Genomic DNA, 18169 nt, shown 5'->3' with positions numbered 1-18169 from the left:
GAACTATTCACTTCCCTAAGCAAAGGTGTCTGGTGCCATTTTGGATGCCTGGACTATGCAGGACCCCTGCACAGGGCTTGCAGGTACAGTAAAGGATCTATGCAGTTTCACCTAAGTTCTAGAGAGGCATCTGGAGTCCAAACAAAATACCTTGAGGCACCTAAAATACCTAAGTGGCACTATTACACTGCCTTTTTTGTTTTAAGCCCTTTTGATTGCATCACCTGCACTGACAAGAACAAGACTCAGCTGTTTAAATTTCAGGAGCTGGTGTTGTGTCTAAAACCTGGGCACGGTGACATAGCAGAGGATTTGCAGGAGATCTGCACCAACCTGAACTGGAAATGGGAGGGCAAGTATGATGCTGTGAAACCAAAATGACAGCAGACACCTTTGCTCAAGCATCCACACTCTGTTCCACATCTCCATTAACTGCACTTGCAGAGTTTAGCAATCCAGCTCTCACTTTAGACAGCTAATGCTATAAATCTCAATTTGCACAAACTGAATCCACCAAATTTTTTATCATCTAAAGTAAGATGTGACAGATTTCATTCACAGAAGCATTACATTCTCCACCCTCAGTACTTCAGAAGTAATCCATGAAGCATGAATTAATTCACCTAAAAAAATTATTTGCGTGTCCCTGTCAAGGAAAATAGACACTATTTAGTCTCAATGAGTAGTAACTTCAGTCGACCTTAGGGCAGCAACTAAAACAGTTTGTCAGAAAGATGTTAAAATTGCTTTGAAAATCAGCAGGCACCCAATGAAGTCCATACGCATATCTGCAGTTCTATAAAGGCACATGCATAAAAATAAAAATTACACTGTTGGCATAGAAGAGATTACATCTTTTTTAGAGTGACAGCATAGAATAAATGACATCTTTTTCAGAAACAACAACTTATCTGTTTTATGGTCTGACTTTATGTCAAACTAATTTTCTGACTACAGTATTCTCAAAACAGCAGGACAACTATATAGCAAATAATGCCTCCTGGGTTTTGCTGGTTCAATTTTATCAAAATTAGAGCCTTTGGATGGACAACTCTGAAGTCCTCTATGAAAAAGGCAATGCACACAGCACTTCTGAGAGCAGCAGCATGTTTCCGATTCTCTGCAAAACATTATCTCTAAGAAGAAAGGTTCATTTTTGCACTAATCCCCTTGTTTTCTCCATCCACTTTATAGCATTACTTCCCATAAACTATGAAACACATTCTAAAATTATAATAAAATGAAAGCACAGTACTTTGGTCTTCCAGCTATAATAACTTTAAAGAGGGGGTTATTTGGAGATTCAACGCATTGATTATTTAACTTCCTAAGATACAGAAGTATTTGGGTGCTTGAAAATTGCATGCCTGGAACTAATGCATTTGATGCACAGACCAAACATTGAAGAAGAGTCAGACTGTTAAAAAATTGCAAATTGTGGACACTGCCTGATTGGAAATAGGCTGATGGACAAGTAAAAGCACATGAAATATTTCTTTTTCAATGCATGTCATGTGAGAAAAACACCTAAAACCACAGCAAGAACAAAACACAATCAACTTGAATCATGAAAAATTATAAAATTTATGGCTGAATTATTGAAATTTGACAACAGTAATCTTCCGTACTCTTCATTTGTAAGATGACTTACAGTATATTCTCAATATTACATCTGTTGTTATAATTGGTCAGTATTTTGTTTGGAGATTTATATTTCTGTACAATTTATAGCAGTTTCAAATGCAATTATTGGCGGTAGGCACAAAAAATAGGTGGGTGCTTAAGTATCCAGTTACACATACCATTTTTGAAATAGACAAATAATTACGGGGAAACAATGTACAGGTTGAGCAGGGGAGTAAAGCACAATGACATATAGATATAGACACATATGTGTAGGTAATTAACAGAATGCAGCCCTTCCTGAGCAATGCACTTCTCATATGCAACTTCATTAATTCCCCCCTTGCTACCATATATACGTGACTTGAAGTATAAAATCAAATCACGTGATTTTTATATGTTTACAATTTCAATAATGCTACTTAATATTTTCAACATGTTGCAAAATAACATACGAACTGCTAATTTACAACTTTTCAGTAAAATAAATTGATGGTCTGCATTCCTGATACTTGCATCTGTCCTCCTGATCCAGCTTAGCATTTCAGCATCAGAAATAAAGAAAAATGCTAATCGTTCCATGTAATCCAAGGAAGATGTACATGGCTATCAGTAAGTCTATTCTAAAAAATATCTACAGGTAGCCTGGATGTATAGGGCAAAGGATTCCTAATGATTTTCAACAGAAATACTAAAACCACACAAATAATTTTTTTAAATGCTGGAAAGCTTAATAAATAGCTAGTAAATAAAAATTCATAGAGGAATATATTATATATAAACCTACAGTTTGATTATGAATAGGAAAGAGCATGATACAAGCTGTAATTCCTGTTACAAAGAATTGTCATCATGTCACTGAAGGCTAGATTACAGGCTGCCTAGAAATTAGTATTAAAAAAAATCCTGTAATAACATTTTATTCATGTCCATAAAATTGAAGAATGGTAAATCTCTGGTTATATTATTTTAATACAGAGATGAATTTTAACAAGCTAATTTATAAAAGGTTACACCAATGTCTAGACTCAAATCAAAGGAATTGATGTCCACACTACCACGGTTTACAGAGAGAAATTCTTGTAACACATTTCAATAGCTGATGAGGCTAAAAAGGTCAACACTCACAATATCTTTTGGAATTAAATGAAAGAATATGTCAAAGTTTAAAAGTTTAGTTGGCAACCAGCATGAAGTTCAATAGCTATTGCCTCAGGTCTTCAAACTAACTGGGCCTTTTTTTTCCCCCATCCAAATTACTACTGAGAACAAATACTTGAGTAATCTTGAAAAGCTCCTTCTCTTCATCCTTACTCACTGTTCATTGATACATACTCAAGAATCCTTGCAGATCAGTAAAAAGTTACTTAAAACAAGCAAAAGTAACCAACTCAGGTTGGTTAATTAACACAGCTGTGCTTAGTCAAAGATGACTTCTTTTCCAGGCAGGTGAGACAAGCTCAGCTGGAACTCTGGTTGTAGTAAGGTGTTCACCAATCAGAAGCCCCTCTTGCCCATTTTTCCTGAAGCAAACTAGTAGTTTTTATAATAAAAGTACTTTAGTAACTTTCTTCAGAAACACATTACTTGTTTCTGTTGCAAGATCTGTATCGATGTTTTTCAGATTTTACGTTGTTCCATGAGAGGGCACAGAAAACAACACTTCTGCAGCTGCTCTGGCAACTAATGGGCAAGAGTGGGCACCGACTCCTGGAGCAGCTACACTTAAGCACCTGGTACACTGGCACCCTGTTTGGGGACACACTGACCATCTTCTTGAGGAGCTCCCTATCACTGCGGATCTGATCACCCAGCCTAGCATATGAAGCAGTGTAATTCCTTACTTTTCCTTATACCTTATACCCCTGCTACAGTGGGTTGGACAAGTTATTTAAATCTAACAGGCTTTCTTGCAGGAAGGGGAAGGAAAAAAAAAAAAAAAAAAAAAAAGCAGCATACATCCCCTCATTTTCTTTCCAATCTCAGAATGCCTTTCTTTGATATTTATTGCCTCTCTGGCACTTCACATACACACTGTTATATATTAATTTAATGAGTCATGTAATGCTTCCCGAAGACTGGAACATATCCAGAGGTTGGGAAGGTGGCAGTGGGGATAGTGAAGTCAGACTTTTCAATTACTCTTCAGAGAGCAGCTTTCATTCAGCTCCCATTCTTCTAACTTGAGAAGCAATCCTACAGGTACAGAAAAGCCTGTCAAAGTCATGAGGTGTCTCTGCAGTTGCCTGAATCTGCATGAAACCTAAGACAAACTCTTGTAAGAACGATCTCATTTTTTTTTTTTTTCCCTCCTGAGTAGAAAGGCTGGCACTGGTGACACTTTTTTAAGTGCAAACACATAACTGTATCTCCGTCAAGATCATTTTTTTAGAAAATGAGAAGTAGAGCAAAAGTTTCTCTCTCAGAATTTCAAGTAGAGGGGATAAAAGCAGTGGCAGGATTAATGAAAATACAGGGATCATGTATCAAGCCAAGGTATGCCAGCTTGTAACACTGCAACAGTGCACTGAAGGAGAAGGTAGCGCAGTCTTAGCGTCATGCAGACTACAAGAGAGCTCAGCTTCTAAACGTGTACGTATTATTTTTAATGCCATGAATGTAACTACAGCATTGCAGTGACTGGTCTTTCTACACGAGGTTTGCAAAAGGAAGAATACCAGGAGAAAAACTGAGACACTGGGAGGACTAACTTGCTCAGGAACATGAAAAATCCACCTCAAATTTAGGATTAGGACAAGAAACAGAAATTCTAGCTTCTAACCTCGGATCGTCAAGGTAAAAGATGAGAGGACCAAAACGCAGAAAAGCACTAAACACCTCCCTGTCCATTGGTGAACACGACAGCCCCGCACACCATCACTTTCCGAGACAAGATTAGACTACTATTCCTCCCAAGCTCATTCACAACCGCGCCGGCTCCAGACGCTCAACAAGCCTTAAAGCACTTGCACATGTCAGAGTTTACCCACAGACAAGCCGGGCTGTGCGGTTTTTTTGCCCTGAACCGCGCAAGAAGCAGGGAGATGTCGACAGCCGCGGCTCTCCATCACCGGCCCCGGCAAGCCCCGGCCGCCGCCGGCCCGCCCCGCATCCTGCATCCCGCGGGCTGCGAGGCCGCGGCAGGTGCCGGCGGCCCGGCGGAGCCCCGGAGAGCTCCGGCCGCCCGGGGGGGCAGGGGGAGGAGAAGGCGGCCCGGCACACTCGCGGAGACGGCCGCCGGCGGTGAGAGTGAAAAAGGGGGGAAGGAGGAAAGCGCGTCTCCAGGGAAATAAAGTTTTCAAGCGAAGAGGGCAGCGCTCGGAGCGCCGCGCAGCCCCGCCGCCGCCCGCCGCGACAGCAGCGACTTCGTGAGAAAGGAGGGACGGGGAACGAGCGGCCGTGACCCGGGCGACAGCCCCGGCGCCGGCCGGGCTCGCCCGCTACTCACCATGTTGACTTCGGAAACCATGTCGATGCTGGCGATGTCGATGTTCATCCCCACGCAGACGGGCGGACCTGCGAGCAGACCAGACCTTTACCCGGCGGCAGCGCGGGCCGGACCCGCCGTGCGGGAGCGGCGGCAGCACCGGGGACAGCTGCGGGGGAGGGGGGGATGGACGGGCGGCAAGCCCGGGCAGGGCGACTCACCTCCGAAATCCGGCCGGAGGCGGATGTCGTAGCCCTTCAACAATTTATCCACAGTTTCTTTCACGAAGGACATGTTGCCGGGATCGTTCACGCTGTGGGAGAAAGAGACGGGGGTGTCGGGCGGGAAAGGCAGAAGCAGGGGTGCGGGGGGCCAGGGGCGAGCGGGGCGGGAGCGGGAGGGCGGGGGAGCGCATCAGCTTGTTCCCCTGGAGAAACGCATCCCGCTCCGCCGCCGGGGCACGCTGGCTCCTACCTCTGGGCGCAGCAGACCACGGCCACCAGGACGGGAGCAGAGAAGATCCCGAAGATCCTGCCTCCCCCAAAGCCCCACATCCCTCCGCTCCACGCTCCCTTCGCGCAGCAGCAGCAGCCGCCGCCGCGATCCGGCTGCCCCGGCTGCCGCTGAGGAAGAGGCGGAGGCGACAAGTCCCCGTTATTCCCCCACCTCGCCCTCCCTCCCCGCAGAAAAAATCCCCCACCCCCTGCCCCAGCACCACCACCCGGCCCGCGGGAGCCGCCCGCGCACCCGGCTGCGCTCGCCCCGCGGCCGGACGCCGCCGAGCCCCGGAGGAAGCTGCCCTCCGCCGGAGCCCGGCCAGCCGCCTCCCCTCCGCCCGCCGCCCGCCCTGCCGCCTTCCCGCCAGCCGGGAGGGAGGGGAGGGGACGGAGGGAGGGCGCCGCCGTCCCCCCGGGCGGAGAGCCCGAGGTGGGGCGGCGGGGCAGCGGGGCCGGCGGGGCCGGGGCCGGCGGCGAGGGGCGGCGGCTCCCCGGGCACCGCCTCGGGGCACGCCCGACCTCTGCACGGCACCGGCCCCGCGGTACCCGCCCGGAGGTGGCGACGGTCGCCGGCAGCCCCCGCGGGGTCTCCCCGCCGCCGGCTTCATCTCCCCGGGATGGGAGCGGGACCGCGGGGCTAGGGCAGCCCGCAGGATTCCCCCTGGAGCCGGGTGAGAGGGGGCTGCCCGACGCCGTGCCTCTGTCCGCCCCTGCCCCTGGGCCTGCCGCTCTGCTTAGGGCTGAGCCGCTGGGGCGGGGGAAGGGGCAGGCCTGGGAGTCCTGCCTTGACCTGCAAGGGCCTGAAGCTGTTCTGCCACGGCCAGGGATGTGGTGTGCACGGACAGGTGCCGGGCCCGAGGCTCCCCTCAGCCGTGCCTGCGAGGGTGCCAACTGCATTGACCGAAATGGACGCGCTTTGCCAGGCAGAAGCTCTGCTGGGTTCAAAACGTGTGTAGCCAGGCTTGTCATACGTAATGAAGGGAAATGGAACCGGTACCAGAAATGCAGAGTGAGAGCGCTCTCAACCTTGTATAAAATATTGGTTGGGTGAAGATAGCACAGTTATTATTATTTTTAATCTTCTTCCATATTAATTAGTCCTTTCAGCAGGACTTACTGGCATGGAAACAGAAGAATGTTGACTTAGGTATACTGGGTTTGGTTGCAGAGGCGGCTCCTCACTGCCGGAGCTCTTCATGATGCTCTGTGAACGTACAAACACGCCCTTGGCCAGCTTCTGATTCTGGTTACGTTCTGGCAATCAGTGGCCACTGGTCCATGACAAAGCACAACATTTCAGTAGCCAAGGGAGAAAAGCTTTGTCTTTCTTCTGCACTTTTTATCTTAACACTGGGTTTTCCTTTCACACATTCTCTTCCCTTAGAGAAACTGCTATGAAAAGGATTGGCATTGACTAATGCCGTGGTGTTATGTACAGGTGAGAAAACATGGATGGCTTTTCCTCTCCCCTCAATAAATTATTGAAAAGAAAGAAAAGTGCAATCCATTGTCCTGATCATGTTGCTGTTGCAGTTAGTAATAAAGGTCCAAATAAAAGAAGGAGCCGGCTCAGTTCTAAAAACAGTATTAAGCTCTATAGGCAATACAGAAAAATGTAAGAGAAACCGAGTGTTGCCCAATCTTGTGATTTCATGTTAATATTTGGATTTTTAATAGCGCCATAATTACTGTGATTATAAAGCAAGTGAAAATCTTAGCTTTTATTTAAAAACCCTATTAGGATTATGATGAAAGCTTGAGAATTGTGGCATGAAGCATACATGACTCAAGGGCTCAAGAATGAAAAGGCAAATAATAAGTAACTATGTAAGTAATTTTAAGGCCCTGGGTCCTGATGTTTTTTTAATGCTATAGATGGGTAGTATTGAAGACCAGTTCTTTCAAAGGCTTCAGGGGGAGTGACTTTAGGGAAGGATACTAATTCAATTCTGTCCCCCTAGATTCTGGAAGAAAATATTAACACCAAAGAAAATATTTCTCATTAAGAGTTTACAATGGTTTAAAAGCATATTCAAACACTAATAACTTTTCTTAAATAGATTGTCTGTTTTATAACAGAAATAAAAAAGTTAGAGAGCACTATTTCTGATTAATGTGCTGTCCTGGTACTTTGGAAACACATCTGAGGTAGGAATGAATCAACAGTGCTGTAGAGTCTGTCATATTTTATCACACTTCATTTAAGTATTTGTCTTCTTGATCTCACAGAGCAACCATTTACTTGGGAACAGCATAAAGATAATCTAGGCTGGAGCTGATGGAACAAAGAGGTATTTAGTGGGTTGTGGAGCATTTGTTCCTTGGGACTCTTGGTTCAATTAGGCTTAGCAGTAACCAAAAGATGTTAAAAGCTATAAACAATCAATGAATTTCATGAAAGGTAAAAATAGTCTCGACTTCTCTGTGTCATGGCATTTGCAGTGAAAGTAGCACTGTGGGTTTTGTCTGCAGCTTCTGTGGCAATGGAATAGAGGTGAGACCCAGCAAAGACCTGCACCAGGCACAATATTCAAGGAAATAATGGAAGCCCAGAATTTTGGGAAGCTATTTAATGTGGTAAATAAGGAAAAAATGGGCACAGAAATAGACTCCTTGTCCTGCCCCAGAATTCAACATCCTGGCTTTGCTTCTGGAATTAGGCTCCCAAACATCTCCTTTCAAAAGGCAAACAGGTTATTTCAAGGCATGGCTGGAAGGAGTCTGGGCACTTCTATTCACTAAAGCCAAACAAAGCATTCAGTCACAACCTGTAGATTGTCCATCCAAGAAAATCCCAAGGGTTTATCTCCTGAGAGATGCCAAAACTCCAGGATCTCAGGGTAAACTTGTTTTTTGAAATGTTCCACTTTTCAGCAAATATTTAAGTAGGGGAGAGCGAAGGAGTTAAAATAACTCCGTGGCCTAGTGGTTTGGCTGTTGCCTGGGAAGTACTGTTATTTCATACATTATCCAGCAATTCATGAATTAATTACTGGATAAAATAAATCAGCGTTCAGTGGTATAAGGAACAAAACCCAATTCTCTTCTCCTTTAAGGTGCCTTCATCATTGTTCATTCTTATTCCTTGCTCTTTTTCCAATGTACAGTCTTTCTGTCCCAGTAAAATTATCCCCATAAAATATGAGACTTTGAACATTGTAGTTCAGGGACTAAAATTCATCACATTTTCTACAACCTCAGTGAATGTTCCAGCCTCTGGGCCACTGGACAGTTAAGATGTATGCTCCTGATCAAATTTTGTGCTGTGAGGTAAGCACAGCATATATTCTTTACCTTTTCAGCATTGCCAATATTGTAAAGGCCACTTCAGCAATGGATAAGTCTAAACTGCAAAGGCAAGCCTTATGTGTGAAGAAGCAAAAGGACTGTCCTTGCCCCAATGCAAATAAGCGTAGAAGAACACAACTGCCAAGCCTGCACATGAAAGAAGTCCTTGGGGGAAGTTGGATTATAATGGATTCATCAACTAAGCCTGGGTTAACAGGTACAGGGGCTGGTCTCTAGAGCAAATCTTGTTGCTGAGGATCTGATATCCATGCCACATTTGTTGTTTTGGGTTTGATTTTTTTTAAAAAAATCCCATTAGAAAAAGTGGTGAAATCTGGTCCGCTAGACAAAATGCTCATTAGCAGTTAGTCCTGCTGGGGTGCATTTTTCAACTTAGTTTGAAAGGAGTTGTGTTCATGTACTCTGGGACTGCTCTGAGATGTGAAACAGAGCACAGTAAGTGGGAATGATCAAGTGATTCACTTTGCAAGCACAGTCCTGGTCTGCAGTAAAGTGCTGTGTAGATGCATCCATCATCTCATTTCAGAAGGAGCTGGAACACAGCACACTCAGCCCTTACCAAAAGACAGAAATGGTTGAAGGCAGTGGGATTGGAATGAGAAGCGACTCAAAATTTTGGAACAAATTCCAGTTTCCTTCATCTCTGTCAGTACTAATGGAGATACAGCAGAGGAGGCAATGACAGGAAGGCTAGAGAAGAGGAGAGGTCTGCTCACAACTGATGCATTTGCAGTACTACCACTATCAGTCACCAGATGTAGGAGAAAGCCTGGCTTGGGAATCAGGGAAGAAGTATTTGATCACACCATGCAATACATCACTGAACTCCTACGCTGGAAAGTAGTGCTGGGGGTTTACCTGACAAAATGAACTTTACTCCACGTACAGACTGAGGTCAGAATCACTTATCAAATATTTTCTTTTTCATTTTCCTTTCTGGCTTGTCTGTCATTTAACTGATTTTGACAAAGATCCAGACTTATTCTGAAGCAAACTGCGATCACAAAGGGTTCAGAGGTACAAAAGAGAGAGAGACTAAAGCTAAAAGAAAGTGGGAAGAATTGCTGTTATGGCTGAAATGTTGTCTTCTGAGGAACACGGGACATAAATCTTACTAGGCTGAGACCCATGCTGCTGCTTACCTACTCTGCCTTGCAGCACTTTTAATAGCCTGCTGGTTTAGCATGCTGAGAAGGTGTAATTAATAAAACTGGCTGGGAAAAAATACACAAGAAAACTTTCAACTTTTTTTTTTTTTTTTTTCCTAAACTTGACTTTTTTTTTTTAAATTTATGAAACCAAAAGTTGACCATTTTTGCGAAAATACCATATAATCGAAAATTTGTATTTCCTTCAGAAAGCTCAACTTTCTTATTTTCTGCCCTATAGTATCTCAGCAGAAGCAACGCTTTAGAGTGATAGGCAGATGACGGGAAGCATTAGGGCTTAGGGAATACTCTGCACTTTGGCATTTTTTTACGCTGTGTTTTGCCTGTTCAGATAATGAGCAGTGGTTGTTGGACATACTATGTGGGGAGAACAAGTTTATGTTTATTTACTATATATATTTATCAGAAATTGTGGGTAATATTTGCTGATGTTGGGTAATACTCAACAGTTTATTTAACTGACAGTGAGTTTATACTCATTGTCCCCATTTCTGTCAGACAGATTGAAAGCAGCATTGCATGAATCCATTTTCTTTGGTTGTATAATTTGCTGGTTTACATTTAATTATACAGAAATATTAATGGTGTTATGTCAACAGTTCTGATGTAGTGGAGATCTGAATGTTTCAGTGGGCCACATAAAGAATAAGTTATTAATCCATATGAGTAATGGGGAAAATTTGCTTTTAATAAGAGGCTTGACCCAAATTGTCTTGAACAGCTGTTTAAATTTCAAATGGGTATTTTTTTTCTTCATATTAAAGAACACAGAACAAAAATTTGAATTATCTGAATGAATTTAAAAGAGTATTCCTGCAACATTCCATTCCTTATGCAGCAAAACCTCTGGATTATTCACATTGTGAGTCAGACACATCAAAATAAAAATCCATTGACACTTTGGCAGAGGAAGAAATAATCATGGCTCTTTATAACTCACATTTTTTCATCATAAAGATTAATGATTATGCACTGAAATAACACAAATACATTAGAGAAGCCTGTGGTGCATTAGAAATACTATTCTTTTAAGGCTCTGTCCAGATGAAAACAGAGCCTTTTGAGAAAAACAGGCAAGTAACCGAGTTATGACATTTTTTATTTTTCTACTCTAACTGCAGTTGAGGAAGGGCTATTTCATATAGGACTCCTTTGTTACTTTTCTATTTGAGTGGATTCATCTAAATCCCTTTGTCAAGAGCACATTGTTCTTAACAAGACAGTATGCAGCACTTACCTTTTCTCTCTAAGGCTATATCAGAAGGGTATAGACCATGTATTTATGTTTTCATATTTATCAATACCTTTATGAATCTTATTTTTGATAATTCTGGTTATGCAATTTTTTATTAACAGCAAACAGAATTCAAAGTTTAGGTCCCAGCCTCCTTTTGCAGGAGATTATATAGAACGAAGAAGACAAGCATGAGTTGTTTGAATTGCTTATATTTAATATTATGTATATTTAAAGGAAGATCAAACCAGGATCCTAACTGATGTGTCTTTATTAGAACTAGCTAAAACACCAAGATGTTGATTCCTGGCATTTTCATACAAATGTCCCTTTGATTTTTAACAGAGGAAAAGAGGAAAGCCAAGGAAAAAACACCAAGGGGAAGAAAGTGCAAACACTTCCACATAAAACAGGATAAGCAATGAGAAGGAAGTGAATCTTATTTCATTTTCTAGACACAATTGTGGAAGTGAAAATCCAGGGTAACAAAGAAAAAGCTACAGGTAGAATAAAGTGAAAATCTGATGCCTGTCTTGCTCTTATTGTTTGAGAAGGACACAAATCCTCTTTTGCTTACAGTGAGGAATGCCCTTAACAGGAACCAGTCCATGAAGGATGAGGGGAAAAGAAAGGCTTCAGAATGCGGAGGTGTGTTTATAGAGGCTGCACACACAGCCTTCCACTGCCAAGGCACAGCACTCTGCTGGTCTTTCTAAATGCATCCTCTTTCCCCAAGGCTGTGCCAGCTAGCCCTTTGCTCTCTTTCCCTAAACACTGGCATCGGAAGCAGACACAGTTAAGCTCATAATACACAGATCAGGATCGTGGGCCATATTCCATCTGTGAAACAACATGGAAATTAAGCTGGTTTTGTAACTGTATTTCTTGGTCATATGCAGTGTACACAGAAGGGGAAATCACTATGTTTAAAGGGAAATCATTATGAGGTATATACAGAATTGTGTGTGATGGGTTAAAATATTTTTCATTTTGCCTTAAAGATTACTTCGTGGCTCAGGAAAAAGATGTTAATAATAATTTTTAACATTTTGAAGGATTTGCGTTCTATTACAGATAATAATCACATGCTTAAAGTACTTTTAGTAACTCACCTTGTGTCATAAATTGCATATAATTTTTTGTTTTCTTCAACCGCATTCCTAAAAAGAAAGAAAAAGAGCATATTAGTTGCATGCCTTGTGTCCATTGCCAAACCCCACTCCCCCCCTCGTTTATGGCTCTAAACGTTTTCAGACCATCACTGTAGAATCTAGAAATGGGGGAAAAAATAACCTATAAATTGCCTTGTTCAACTCCTCACATGACAAGATTGTAATAATCCTTTGGAAATTGCCTAAGTGGGTTTTTAATTATAGATCCATGACTCTGTTGCCAAGAAATGAAAAAAATAGTAACTGCTTTTCTGAAAAACACAATGAAAAGATATGTTTTTGATAGAGCTACATGAATAATTTTCAGCAATGCTTTCCAATTGATCCAAATGAACATTATCCAATTCAGTTATTTCCTTTTTTTTTTTAAATAAATAAAACTAAAACAAAATACATTGAAGTCTAATGCACTGTATTCTGTGTGAGTAAAAAAAAAATAACTCTGATATTTTGAATACTTTTAGGTATGATTAAACATTGAGGTTTCTAAAAAAAAAACATATCAAAAATTCAAAGCTGGAGTCTATATTTTTGAGCTTTTTCAATTGAAATCCATGTGAGTTTGCAGAATGCATTTTGCATTCTTTAACTAGAAAAAAATGTTGGTATTTTTTCTCCCTGAACTTATTTTATTGGACTGAACAAGAGGGGAGAAAAAGTGCCCTGGACTCCAACACGGAAATAGTGATAGTGATTTGAGGGAGAGCAAGAAATGTCTGAAATGTGTTGGCTTTGCTGGAATCAGCAATAAATATAAGTTTTAGCTAAGTAGTTTCTGAGAAGGCGTGATGAATCTAAGAGGCCCTCCATAATAAGTATTGATTTGTATCTTACAATCTGATTTATGTCTCTGTGCATTACTTTACCTGTCTGCTTAGAGAAGTTAAAGAGAAGCAACTAAAAGCATGGGGTAAATGATCCTGAGTTTGGATGCATTAAGCTCCACTTACATGGGAAAGTTAGATGCTGGGTTTGGTCCCTGTTCCTGGAGTGGTTATGCCTTTTACATTAAATATGCACTGGCTAAAGGATATTAACAGCTGAGTTTTGTGAATGCTCAACTCTCTTGTGCATTGGATGAGATGTGGGGCCTCTCCTGTGTCTTGGATCTCCCTGACATAGCCAGCTGTATAAAATACAGCAGGTAGTGCTGGGCTGGGCTCAACTTGGCTGCCAACATCTGGCCCATTTAAGGTGTCCTGAGGTACCTGAGACACTGCATAAAGTTGCCAGTTACCACACAGGACCTACGTGACACCCACACTCTACTGGAGAGTTAGTTGGAGTTCCAGGGGGACACCTTGGAGAATCCCAATGGCTCAGGACGCTTGTGTATGGGAACTGGGCTGAAACACTCAGGTCAGATTCCACCCAAGAGAAGCATCTCTAGCTTTCTATACAAAGGATACATTAACTGAGTTGACTAGATCTCTGTTGACATAATGGGAACATCCAGGTCTTGTGTAGACACCTACGCCTAATCTTCAGATTAATCCTACTCCAGATTTCATAATATCTTATGTTATTTTGATTGTTCTAGCATCAAGATTCACAAACCACATTGCTCTGGATTTAAAGGTCATAGTATTGTATGCCTGCAACCACAGCTGGGCATGCTCTGTTGGAGTTGGATTGCTATTCTCAAGTACAGTTTCATTTATCCTCCACTCTTTTTAGCTCTCTGTTCCTCTGTGACCCCCATCCAGTAATTTCTTGAGCTCAGCAAAGCAGAGAGATGGGGAGAAATAGCAGAGAAGTAGCATCTGAAGATACGGACACAAATATATCTCCTGGTTATAGTTAGGGATCTCATATTGGTAGTCACATAGCCAGTGCTGAGACAAGAAGGTGGCTGGGCTCTCTTCTATCATGCACATTGCAACTTTGCTGCAAGGTACTGGAACATCCACTGCATTTGCAGAGGCTGGACACAGAGTCAGGGAGCAAACTCAACCTTTATCTTCCTTTAGGACTATGCTCCCAAACACAGCCAATGACACCTGGGAGACAGACACAGCTCAACCTGTAACCATGACAACTGGCATGGGACTTACAGCAAATCAGCTATGGGTGGAAGAGGGCACCACTTCTAAATGAAAATCTACAGTATAGATGGAATAAGTATCTGGTTTCCATCTCATTACATAAATAGATCCATACCCATGAGATAAAAAGAAAATTGAATACAACAGATTTATGAAAATGTTCAGAACTGGGCAAAACATCATGTGTGCCCAATCTGTGTTTATAACTTTTGATATCTATCATCAAAAATGCCAATGGCAGGATAGAATTAACTTAGCTTCCTTATTGGTAGAGAGAGGATAATGGCAAAAGGAGATCAGGAAAACCATCAGGCAAGCATAACAGGAAAGAATCAAATTTAATCTTTTAAGTGTTGAAGTTTCACAATCAGCTTTTATTCAGACCGATAATGCACTCTATTTTTTCCTCCTCTTGCAAAAAATGAAGACACATCTTAATGTTGAAATTCTCTTATTCAGCAGAGTGGTAAAATCATGTGGATTCTGCATTGAAAAATGCTTTCTTGTGAATGAGGAGTAAATGGAGTTCAGGAGTCTCCTAGTGCGGCTCTGTCTGCCTGGCACCAGTAGCAGACATGTAAGTATTACAAAAGTAATTCCCCCATCACAAAAGTGGCACAGGAAAAGTACTTATATTAAAAGCACTTCATTGTATATGAATATCATTATATAATTGATTATTCCCATTAAAATGCTTTGCCTCCTTATCACAACTTTAATAAAAGAACAAAACTGCTTTGAATATTATGCATGCACTTGCCTAGAGCCACTATTAAGCAGAGAGGCTCTGTGTGCAGCCAGGCAGTTGTTGATAGTAAATCAAATGGAGGGCACATGGTTTCAGTATGACTGCTGGTAGAGCTTTTGTTGCTAGAAAGAGCTAATGTTTTGCATTTACAATTATTAAAGTAACAGAAATAGCAGTTTATCTTTTCCCCTTTTTTTCCTCTCCAGCTCTCTGAAGGCCCGCTCAATATAATACAGAAAAAAAAAAAAAATCTAGGAACAACCCATGCTGGAATGTTAGGACTTCCCTGAACTGCAAACTAGAACCCTTTTTTTTAAAGACCACACAATTTCTGGATGATGCCATGAGTCAGAATGCCTCTGGTTGGGATTCCTCCTTGCTGTTGTAAGCATCAGAGATTAAATGTGTAAGTCTGAGCCAGTTACCATGGACTACTTTAATAATCACTGAGGACAGCAAAAGTAAGTCCAAAGACTGAAAGAAACTCCAGAGGCTGAAATAGACTAAAATAGTGTAAATTAATCACCCTCCAGAAGTACCTAATAACTGTGAACATATAGCCCATAGCTAGCAAGACATCTAACTTTTGGGTAGGTAATATTGCCTAAGAGATATACAATTCATGCAATTTAATGGGAATGAGAGCAAGATCTGTTCCAGTACATTGAGCATATTGCCCTACAAAGGTTTATTAGAGCAAGATGTCTTTAGGTTGGAGTTCTATGAAGAATATCTCTGCTAATGTTAAATGGGCAGCAAAGAAACAGAAAAGCTGCCAAGTTAATACTTTATTTCTGGAATTTCTGGAGTCTTTTATCCAAATATAAGTAGAATTTTAAACGAGGATCATCCTGTCTGTATTAAGGCCGCAATACAAAGCAGTGCTGGTGCATGAAAGGCTGGATGTGACCCAGCAATGTGCACTTGGAGCCCAGAACACCAAACGTGTTCTGGGCTGCATCAACAGCAGCGCAGCCAGCAGGGTGAGGTGAGACCCCACATGCAGTGGTGCATCCACCCCTGGGGTCCCCAGAACAGGAAGGAGATGGACCTGTTGGAGCAAGTCCAGGAGAGGGGCACCAAGATAATCAGAGGGGTGGAGCACTTCTCCTAGGAGGAAAGGCTGAGACAATTGGGTTTGCTCAGTGTGGAGAAAATAAAGCTTTGGGATGACCTAATTGCAAACTTCCAGTACCTAAAGAGAAGACATAAGAAAGATGGAGAGGGACTGTTTTACCAGAGGTTGTAGTTACTGGACAAAGACAAATGGATTCTAACTAAAAGGAGTCTAACTATTCCAGATGAGATATTAGGAAAAAAATATTCAAACTATGACAGTGGTGAGGTACTAGAACAGGTTGTTGAGGGAAGTTGTAGGTGCCTCATCCCTGGCAGTGTTCATACTGGATGGGGCTCTGAGCAACCTGGTCTAGTGGAAGGTGTCCCTACTCATAGCAGGGGGATAGGAACTAGATGATCTTTAAGGTCCCTTCCAACCCAGACCATTCTATGATTCTATATTTCAGTGCTAATGAATCACAGGATACTTAACAAGTACTCTTGTTATGAGTTACATACTCTGACATCATGTATCTAGCAAAATGATTCAGCATGAAAACATAAATACAAAGGCTAATTTTATAGCTTGTTAGACAATGCTAACAGTAAGGAAATGAGACATTTTAGCTTCAGATTTGAAAGTATCTGAACATGGAAGGCCACTGAGAAAAAAATACTTGCTTTTTCTACTTTGGGAAGAATTCTCAGAGTACATCTCACTCAAGCTATTTACAAGAGGAAGAAAAACAAATGTGAAGATAAACTCCCTCTCCACTGGCTCGGGAATGTGCACCTCATTATGTTTGAGCCTTATTCACTTTGAAATGAAGAAAATAGAGTTGTTGGTTGACCCAGCATACACAATAGAGGCTGAGTGAAGCCCATTCTACGTGGCTTTGGTGCAGTAACTATTGGTGCAATGGCAAAGCCTAACTGTAAATCTTTCTCCCTAGAGCAGCTGATTCTGGGCTTCTACCTCAAGAGTGTTCAACCCACTTTGCGAACTCTCCCTCCAGAAACTTCAGAAGCAGTGAGGCACTTGCACCAATGAGTCAATAAAATTCACTTTTCCTAGGAGGTTCAACCCTTGCTAACCACGTTAGGTATTCAAGGGCATCACTGTCACATAGCGTGATAGGCACTAACTAATTATTTTTAGTACCTGGAAGCCTATCAAAAAAAGTAAGAAAGTACAGACTGAAATGTCAAATGCAAAAATGGGAAACTGTGTTTAAGACTCCCAGGATATTGTAGACACAGTTATTGAATTACCATTGTAGATCTGCTGAAACTTCAGTAAGCAGCAGACGATGGCGGTTTTCGCTATAAATATAAGATTCACATAGCTATCTCTTATTTTTTAAAAAATAAATTAAGTGGATGCAAGCCAGGTTTTCATAAATAATGCCAAAAATGTTTATGTATGAGCAGCTTAAACTATGTAGATCTATCTGAAATAAATGTTTCAGTGAACATGATTTTAAATATGATTTATTCAAATGTTATGTTAAGCAAGCATTCAATATGCTTTTATGTAATACTGATGCCCAAGTTACATGTAATTATGATGACATTATAGCATCCTTGATCTTTCATAACCTCTCTAGAAATTCATTTTTCCCAGAATCAAGCTCCACAAATAGTATGGAAGTGACAATGTCACATAGTATAAACAGTTACCAGAAAAATACTCTTCAGGTCCATTTCTATGAGGGCTAGCCAGTCTTGACTCCTTTTAACATCAGCCAGAGATGGGAAGTTGAGTAATGCTCAAGAGCATGCCAATGAGTTAACAAGTCTACAAACCTGTTTGTTGGCATTTCAGAGCAAGGTAAGAACGATGAAGCGAGACTATGTCACGTTGTGAACCCCTGTTTGTTCACATT

The 18169-nt window shown here is 41.9% G+C and overlaps 1 protein-coding gene across 1 annotated transcript in view; it reads right to left on the bottom strand.

Moving 5' to 3' along the window:
* The window catches only part of GABRB3 (gamma-aminobutyric acid type A receptor subunit beta3), a 116385-nt gene extending 110712 nt beyond the window's left edge, over positions 1 to 5673 (bottom strand). Inside the window, exons 1-3 of the mRNA XM_040056798.1 lie at positions 5525 to 5673; positions 5272 to 5363; positions 5072 to 5139 (exon numbers count right to left, since the gene is read on the bottom strand). Coding sequence (XP_039912732.1) covers positions 5072 to 5139; positions 5272 to 5363; positions 5525 to 5604 — 240 coding nt within the window. The 5' untranslated portion in view covers positions 5605 to 5673. The remainder of the gene's footprint in view (positions 1 to 5071; positions 5140 to 5271; positions 5364 to 5524) is intronic.
* Between the last annotated feature and the right edge of the window lie 12496 nt (positions 5674 to 18169).

Source organism: Hirundo rustica, chromosome 2, assembly GCF_015227805.2.
Source record: "Hirundo rustica isolate bHirRus1 chromosome 2, bHirRus1.pri.v3, whole genome shotgun sequence".
Taxonomy (NCBI): domain Eukaryota; kingdom Metazoa; phylum Chordata; class Aves; order Passeriformes; family Hirundinidae; genus Hirundo; species Hirundo rustica.
The sequence above is the reverse complement of the archived record's forward strand: the minus strand, read 5'-3'. Positions and strand labels throughout refer to the sequence as shown.